The 9,575-nt window shown below is 40.5% G+C and overlaps 1 protein-coding gene across 1 annotated transcript in view; it reads right to left on the bottom strand.

The window, feature by feature from the left end:
• RNF17 (ring finger protein 17) overlaps positions 1-9,575 on the bottom strand; it is a gene marked incomplete at its 5' end in the record, with an annotated part of 96,872 nt that overhangs the window by 70,652 nt on the left and 16,645 nt on the right. Inside the window, 4 exons of the mRNA XM_008056623.2 lie at positions 790-1,094; positions 4,898-4,972; positions 5,454-5,530; positions 6,911-7,082. Of these exons, the coding sequence (XP_008054814.2) occupies positions 790-1,094; positions 4,898-4,972; positions 5,454-5,530; positions 6,911-7,082 (629 nt within the window). The remainder of the gene's footprint in view (positions 1-789; positions 1,095-4,897; positions 4,973-5,453; positions 5,531-6,910; positions 7,083-9,575) is intronic.

Here is a 9,575-nt window from a genome sequence, read left to right as displayed (position 1 = left end):
CCAGAGCCCAGCAGGTCGAGGTTGCGGTGGCTGGGAGCGGCCACTGCACTCCAGTCTGGGCGACAGAGTGAGACTCCAACTCAAAAAGAAAAACTGTTCCTAATTCAAGGACAAAAGTAATAAAACTGTTTTCCACAAATCACATCTCTCTCATTTATTTATATTTGCATCTTTTATCAAGGTTTACATGTGGAAACACTAAAAAAGTCAAATAACCTAATTAAACCAGATCTTAGTTTATATCTCAGAGATTAGTTATATTATTACATTAAAAATAAAAATCAAGTTGGGCTTGGTGGCTCAGCCTGTAATCCAAGCACTTTGGGAGGCCAAGGCAAGTGAATTGCCTGAGCCAAGTTCAAGACCAGACCGGGTAACTTGTTGAGATCTCATCTCTACAAAAAAAATAATAATAAAAAAATAAAATAAAATAAAAATCAGGCCAGGCATGGTGGCATGTGCCTGTGGTCAGAGTTACTCAGAAGGCAGAGATAGGATTGCCTGAGCCCAGGAGCTCAAGAATGCAATGAGCTATGATTGCACCACTGCACTCCAGTCTGGGCAACAGAACCAGATCCTGCCTCTAAAAGAAAAAAAAAATCTTCAAAATTAATAAATAAAAATTATCTTAACTCTGAAAACTGTGAGCATAGAGACTGGGAATTCACAGGTTTTAACTCATAATGAAGACGAAGATTATAACAGCAGTTTGGGACAAAAAAATACCAACTGCTTCTAATTACAGATACAAGATTTTTTTTCCTTGCCTGCTTTTACATTTTCACTTACTTTCCAGGTTTTCTTCAATAATTTCTTCAATTATCACATCAGGGCTAGATCCCATTTGAGGCAGCACAGCAATGGTTTTAGGGGATATCGCTGCAACAACCTCTTTCTGTGACTGAAAGTTTTTTGCTTCTAAGCACACACTGTTGGTCTCTAGTTGCAAAGGTGGTGATGGTGTTTCACTGGTCAGGACAGACATGTCAATCTTCTTCATTTCTAGTGATGAGCACACACTATGACCAGAAAGCTCTTCCTTTTTATATTTCCTTTGAACATTCTGTCCAATCTCCTTTTCTTGGGGATAACATCTGTTTGAAAATACAGAGATAAGGCGGGTGCAGTAGCTCACACCTATTGATCCCAGCACTTTGGGAGGTTGAGGCAAGAGAATTGCCTGAGCTCACAGGTTCGAGTACAGCCTGGGCAACATGGCTAGACCTCATCTCTACAATAAAACAAAAAAAATTAGCTGGGCGTAGCGGTGTGCTCCTGTAGTTCCAGATGCTTGGAAGGCTGAAACAGAAGGATCACCTGAACCCAGCAGGTCGTTGTGGTGACTGTGAGCATGCCACTGCACTCCAACCTGGGCAACAGAGTGAGACTCCAACACAAAAAAAAAAAAAGGAAAGAAAAGAAAATACAGAGATATATGGCTATGATACAAAGGTATATGATACAAACCTGAGCAAATCATTAGAGACTTCCACTGTGGCTAATAATTACCATTAATCCAAATCCTTTGGTATGATTATTCAATAGACACTAATCCACAGCTAATTATCCATTCTACTCCATATTTTTCTATCTTCCCTTAAAAACCAGGAAAAAGTTTTACAAGATTATACTCAGAGTTAATTTAAAATCAATAGAAGATCAGTACAGACTCTCAAAGAGATAGAATTGCTTTTAGCCTTAAAAATACTTGATAGTAACCATATTCAAGTTATGAAAATACCTTAAAAAACATATTGACTGCAAAGGTTCCTGATTATCCACAGCAGCACAAAAAATCAAGTCACAGAGGCAGATGTAGGGCAGGGTTCACTCAAGCATGAGGGAAGAGGCTCTGCCCTTACGCTTAGTGACGAGGAAGGTTCTCCCTCTGGAGGAATGCAGTCAGCTATCTTAGCTAATGCTGTTCAGTTATTTGATTAACCTCATTCCTTTAATTCCAGATAGATTACAAACAAAGCAACTGAAAACGTGACTTCTCACTTCTGTCTGGGTTTTGGAAAAGAATGCCAACATAAATATTCTAGCTCCTGTTAACAACTATATTTATCTATCAAGTCAACAACTGGCATTCTGACTATTCACTAGTTTTGTGATCTTGCTCATGTATGTTTCTGAAGTTGTAAGACCATGGGCCAGGCTGAGTTTTTCCCCTAAGGTAAAAAATGTGAAGTTTTTTTTTTTTCTTTTTTTGAGTCAGAGTCTCACTCTGTTACCCAGGCTGGAGTGCAGTGGCACGCTCACAGCCACTGCAGCCTTGACCTGCTGGGCTCAGGCAATCCTTCTGCCTCAGTCTTCCAAGTAGCTGGAACTACAGGTGGGCACTACCACGCTTGGATTATTTTTTTATTTATTGTAGAGACGAGGTCTCACCAAGTTGCCCAGGCTGGTCTTGAGCCCCTGAGCTCAGGCAATCCTCTTGCCTTGGCCTCCCAAAGTGCTGGGATTACAGGCTTGAGCCACTGTGCCCGGCCTGTGATGCATCTTAAAGGACCATTTCCCCTGGAGGTAATCTACCTTCAAGTGAATGGACTTATTTATTTTGGGGGGAGTTTCTACATCAATATTCTGTCTATTCCTAAGCCCAGAATCAAGTCCAAGATCTCTTAAGTCTTTGCATATACTATCTGATTGTGCTCTAACACTTCTCTTCAAATAGCTGATAAACAATAGAAACTCAAAATACCCACTGTCTTCCTCCTCCCAACTTACTTTTCCTCCTGTATTTCTAATCTTGACAAATAATACGATAACCCATCCATTTAGTCACCAAGGCCAGACCTGTAACCATTGAAGATGCTTCCAGCTGGGCATGGTGGCTCATGCCTGTAATCCTAGCACTTTGGGAGGTGGAGGCAAGAGGATTACCTGAGCCCAGGGGTTCAAAACCAGACTGAGAAACATGATGAGACCTCACCTCTACAATAAATTTTTCAAAAATAGCTAGGCGTGGTAGTGCATGCCTGTGGTTCCAGCGACTTGGAAGGCTGAGGCAGAAAGATCGCCTGAGACCAGCAGGTTGAGGCTACAGCGGCCGTGAGCATGTCACTGCACTCCAGCCTGGGTGAGAGAATGAGACTCTAACTCAAAAAAAAAAAAAAAAAAAGATGTTTCCTTGCATCCAAACATTACTGAGTTGTATTAATTTCTCCTATGTGGCATTATTCTCAGTCCCTATCCAGTGCTACTACCTATATTTGGGTTCTCATCATTTGCTGAGTCTACTGACACAATGGCCTAACTGTTCTTTCAGCATCAATGGTCATACTCTTTCCAAATAATCCCCAAAATGGCAATCAGCTTTATCTTTTAAAAATGTGATCCAGTTGTTTTTACTTTCATGCTTAAAACCTTTTTATGGCTTTCTACTGCCTACAGCTATGCTGTAGAAGAGAACTTTCAGTGATAATTGAAAATGTGCTGCATTGTCTAATATGGTAGTGCTATGGTCTAAATGTCTGTTCCAAAATGCATGCTGAAACTTAATACTCAATGTGGTGATATTAAGAGATGGGGCCTTTGGAGAAGTGATGCAGTCATATGGGCTCTGCCCTCCTGAGTGAATCAGTGCCTCACTAAAGGTCTAGAGGGAACCAGTTTAAGCCCTTTTTTGCTCTTCCACCTATGAGGAAACAGCATGTGTTCCTTTTTTGCCTTTCTGTCTCTTCTGCCATGTGAGGACACAGCATTCAAGGTGACATCTTGAAGAAGAGATCAGGACACCAAACCTACCAGCACTGATCCTGGGATTACCAGCATCTAGAACTGTGAAGAAATAAACTTCTGTTCTTTGTAAATTACCCAGTCTCAGGCATTTTGTCATAGCAATACAAACAGACTAAGACAGATATCTACTAGCCCTGTGCAACTACTAAACACTTGAAATGTGGGTAGTGCAACTGAAGAACTGAACTTTTAATTTCATTCAGTTTTAATTAATTTATGCTTAAATTTCAGTAGACACGTGGTTAGCAGCTACCATACTGGACAGCAAGGACTCAGACAATAAGGTTCTAATACAGTGAGACAGAATACAATGTCTTCAGGACTTGGCAGCTACATATCCTTGGGAATATACAGAATGGAATTACATATGCAGTTTCCTGAACATGGCAGGCTGTCTCATTGCCCGTCTCTAGGATGCCTACTTCTTTTTTGTCCTCCTTTCCACTTGCTACTCATTTTTCATGAATAAGGGAAAATAAAATCTCTTTCTAGGTTCGCTCTTACCCCAGGAAGAATTGACCATTACCTTCCTCTGCACTGCCACTTAGTTCTGCATATATTACCCAAAGCAATTATGCAATGTATTGTTTACATGCCTCTACTTATTGCCATTTCTCTGACATTTCTCTCAATATCTAGGGTGTCAGTACCTAGTAGTGTTCAATGTCTGCTGACTGAATAACTCTCAAAGATAACTTCACACATACATCACTGAATACTGGCCCATTAGGTCTCTTAAAAACATTATTCAGGGAATTCGACAATAGAAACTACTTTGCCCTATAAATTTTCTTTCCAGCTTTTGACTCATACGACACTAAATATAAATTTCTCTGTCTCTTAGATCAGGGATCCCTGGGTGAGGGTCCATGGCCTGTTAGGAACCAGGCTGCACAGTCGGAGGTGAGCAGTGCTCCGTCTTCTGTCAGATCAGCTGTGGCATTAGATTTTCACAGCACATGAACCCTACTGTGAACTGCATATGTGCACTCCATATGAGACTGTAATTCCCCCATCCTTCCCAACCCCCATCTGTGAGAAAATTGTCTTCCATGAAACCAGTCCCTGATGCCAAAAAGGCTGGGACTGCTATCTTAGATAATGCAGATGCTGTCAGAAACTAATGGCATGCTGCCATTCTTACAATACTTACTTTGTTGAGACCTCAAATTCAATCTTTCCCATATTGTTGACCATACAGATGATCTCACTGCAATTCATATTCAACCTAAAATAACACATTAGCATATAAGTGTTCTAATAGAAGGTTATTACTTTATAAACAAAAATCATTTGCTGATATTAAAATAACTAATTGAAAAGAGAACAGTTCGTGACCCACCTGGGCAACTTGGTGAGACCTCATCTCTACAATAAATAAAAAATTAACTGGGCGTGGTAGCACACGCCTCTAATTCCGGCTACTCAGAAGGCTGAGGCGGAAGGATCCCCGGAGCCCAGTGGGTCAAGGCTGCGGTGGCTGGGAGCGGCCATTGCACTCCAGTCTGGGCGACAGAGTGAGACTCCAACTCAAAAAAAAAGAAAAGAGAACAAACAACTTTCTAATATATTAAAATTATACTTGATTGCTAACTTGGGAAACATTTGTACTCAAATTTGCAATTTATAATTGTTTGCTATTTTAATAAATGTAGGCCCTAACATATTTTTTGTACTTGTTATGGTCTCCCAAATAATGACTTACTTACCTGGGAGGGTTCCTTAGTTTTAGAGAACTAAGTTGTGACAATTCTCTCTCTAATGTTAACTTCAAAGTCCATATAATCTACAATCAAAAAAGAAGTGTCATTCATGTCAAATTTTCCTTTGTCACAAATATTGCTGAAACAGTAAGATTTTAGAAGGAAAATTATATCCTTTAGATATTTCATTAATTACTGCATTCAAGGATCAATACTGAGCACTCAAAGGAAGGGATACAAGTAAGTGTCTAGGAATTTTTCCCCTAAAGGAGTTCAAAATCTTCTGGAGATATGTATAAAAGATAACAACAAATACCAGCTAATAAATGGGATGGAGCTACATGATCAGAAAAAATTCTGATCAGATTCATTTTGCATCCATGTTGCTACCTTCAATTTTTTTTTTGCCCTGTTTTCTTCATTAGACTAACAAGAGTGAAGACCAAAGATTATCATATATAATACAGGCCAGGCTCGGTGGCTCAGCCCGTAAACCCAGCACTTTGGGAGGCCGAAGTGAGTAGATTGCCTGAGCCTGCGTGTTCGAGACCCACTCGGGCAACTTGACGAGACCTCATCTCTATAATAAATCAAAAAATTAGCTGAGCGTAGCAGCGCACGCCTGTAGTTCTGGCTACTTGGAAGGCTGAGGTGGAAAGATCATCTGAGTCCAGCAGGTCGAGGCTGTGGTGGCTGGGAGCATGTCACTGCACTGCAGCCTGGGCGACAGAGTGAGACTCCAACTCAAAAAAAAAAAAAAAGGAGGAAAAACTTGCATTGGAGTTTGAATTACATTTTTAAGTCCAGAGCTGACAGCCACATCTACACTGTTTATGGAAGAAAATGGAGTCCCATTTAGTTTGCTACTCTTATTTTTTATTCAGGTGTGAAACCTTAACTTTCAACTCAATGTCACCCTACCTGCTCTCAGGTTCTGTGATATAAAGATTTTACTGCACTATTTCTCTAAGTGGTGAAAAACAATAAATGGTCACACAAATCTTATAATGTTTGTTTAATTTCAAAAACCTAACAATTCTAAAGTGATGACAATAGGTTAGGACAATCTGAAAAGCAAATTCTTGGCTGGGCACAGTGGCTCACACCTATAATCCCAGCACTTTGGGAGGCCAAGGTAAGAGGATTGCCTGAGCCCACGGGTTCAAGACCAGCCTGGGAAACGTGGTGAAACCTCATCTCTACAATAAATCGAAAAATTAGCCAGCCATGGTAGCGCACTTCCCAGCTGCTTGGAAGGCTGAAGCAGAAGGATCTCCTGAGCCCAGCAGGTCGAGGCTGGGGTGGCTGTGAGCATGCCACTGCATTCCAATCTGGGTGACAGAATGAGACTCCAACTCAAAAACAACCACAAAACCAAATTCTTCTTAAATCTCAAATATAATCCAAAGCATGCAAAATAAGCTACCACAGAAATAATTCACATTGTGAGCTATTAAAATTACCTGATTCAGGTCACAATATGTTCTCAGAGAAGGAGCTGATTTTAACCCTCTTGCTATCTTCATAGCTGCATCCAAATCATTTTTTTTCTCTTCAATATAGGATTTAGCCTCTATTAAATCTGATAGATAACTGTCGGTATTTCTTATAAGCTCTTCACACAGGCTCTTTTTCCTTCATTTAAGATCCCAAAGTTAAAAAAAAAAAAAAAATCCCTAAGTTATTTTGCAGTATTTCATAAACATTTACATAAAAGTAAATTTGCAACAAAAGAATCTGAGAGTAATTTCATTCGTTGATAAATTTAACATAACACGGTTAAATGAGGCGTGTACTAACTGAACACTATCTTAAGTGGCACTTTTACTAGTTGATAAACTTAACACATAACATAGTAAATTAGGTATTTAATTCACCTGAAATGAAACTGCCAGGGGAGGGGGGCATGCCTCATCAACAAGAGTACCTGCATAATGAACATTTGTATACCTAACTCTGAATTGTACCCCACATCTTTAAAATAAAAAAATAATAAATATATAAGTAAATGAAAGCTATGTGTAAGGCTGGGTGCAATGGCTCATACCTAAAATCCCTGCACTTTGGGAGGCCAAGGTGAGAGGATTACCTGAGCCCACAGGTTCGAGACCAGCCTGGGCAACTTGGCAAGACCTTATCCCTAAAATAAATAAATTTTTTTTTTTTTTTTTGAGTTGGAGTTTCACTCCGTTGCCCAGACTGGAGTGCAGTGGCCGCTCCCAACCACTGCAGCCTTGACCCACTGGGCTCCGGTGATCCTTTCGCCTCAGCCTTCTGAGTAGCCGGAATTAAAGGCGCATGCTACCACGCCCGGCTAATTTTTGATTTATTGTAGAGATGAGGTCTCGCCAAGTTGCCCAGGCGGGTCTTGAACCCGCGGGCTCAGGCAATCCACTCACCTCAGCCTCCCAAAGGCGTGGGATTACAGGCTGAGCCACTGAGCCCAGCTTAAAATAAATAAATTTAAAAAGCCAGTCAAGCATGGTGGTGAATGCCTGTAGTTCCAGCTACTTGGAAGGATGAGGCAGAAGGATCACTGGAGTCCAGCTGTACTCCAGCCTGGGTGACGGAGTGAGACTTCAACTCAAAAAAAAAAAAAGTCCTTCCTTACCAGTACTTACTTTAAGCATAAATGAATTAAACACTCCAATCAAAAGGCACAGATTTGAAGAATGGATTAAAAAACATGACCCAACTATATACTGCCACAAGAAATTCACTTTAGATCTAAAGATATACAGAGGTTGAAAGTGATAGGATGGAAAAAGACATTCCCTGCCAACAGAAACATAAAGAGCTGGAGTGGATATAATAATATCAGACCAAATAGACTTTAATAGAACAATTATAAACATACATGCTTTGTGACATCAGACCCCAAAATATATAAAACAAACATTGACAGAATTAAAGGAAGAAATAGATATCTCTACAATAATCATTGGAGACTTTAACATTCTACTTTTAATAATGGATAAAACAACCAGTCAGAACCAATAAAGAAATATATTAAGCCAGGCTCGGTGGCTCAGCCTTGTAATGCCGTGTTTTGGGAGGCTGAGGTGAATGGATTGCCTGTGCCCGCGGGTTCGAGACTTGCCTGGGCAACTTGGCGAGACCTCATCTCTATAATAAAACAAAAAAAAATTAGCCGGGCGTAGCCAGGCGTGGTAGCATGCGCCTGTAGTTCCAGCTACTTGGAAGGCTGAGGCAGAAGGATCGCCGGAGCCCAGCAGGTCGAGGCTGAGGTGGCTGGGAGTGGCCACTGCACTCCAGTCTGGGTGACAGAGTGAGACTCCAACTCAAAAAAAAAAAAGAAAGAAAGAAATTACTCAAATAACTACTAGAGACCAACTGGACCTAATAGACATATTTAGAACACCCCACCCAACAACAGGAGGATACACATTTTCCTCAAGTGTTTATGTAATATTTTCTGGGACAGACCAGGTCATATGTTTAATGTCTATTAATATGTATGAATAAGTCTCAGTAAGTCTTAATAACCTTAAAGATTGAAATCCTACAAAATATCTTTTCTGACACAATAGACTGAAACTAGAAAGAATTAACAAAAGGAAAACTGGAAGATTCACAAATATGTAAAATTTATACAATATACACCACCTCTATCTCATTGGGTCAAAGAAGAAATCACAGAGGAAATTCGGAAAATATCTTGGGACACATGAAGAAAGAACACAAAATAAAATGTATAGGGTCAGGCACCATGGCTCACATCTATAATCCCAGCACTTTGGGAGGCCTAAGTGAGAGGACTGCCTGAGCCCACGGATTCGAGATCAATCTGGAAAATTTGGTGAGACCTCCTTTCTACAATAAATCAAAAACTTAGCTGGGCATAGGAGCGTGTGCCTGTAGTTCCAGCTACTTGGAAGGCTGAGGTGAAAGGATTGTCTAAGCCCAGCAGGTTGAGGCTGTGGTGGCCACGAGCATACTACTGCACTCCAGCCTGGGCAATGGAGTGAGAGTCCGACTCAAAAAAAAAAAAAAAATTATGAGATGCAACAAAAGCAATGTTAACAGGGAAATGTATAGTTGTGAACACTTTCTTTTTTTTTTTTTAGTTGGAGTCTCACTCTGTCACCCAGACTGGAGTGCAGGGGC

Source organism: Carlito syrichta, unplaced genomic scaffold, assembly GCF_000164805.1.
Source record: "Carlito syrichta isolate Samal-C Ts95f unplaced genomic scaffold, Tarsius_syrichta-2.0.1 Scaffold302419, whole genome shotgun sequence".
NCBI classification, from domain to species: domain Eukaryota; kingdom Metazoa; phylum Chordata; class Mammalia; order Primates; family Tarsiidae; genus Carlito; species Carlito syrichta.
This window is presented reverse-complemented; position numbering and strand designations above follow the sequence as displayed.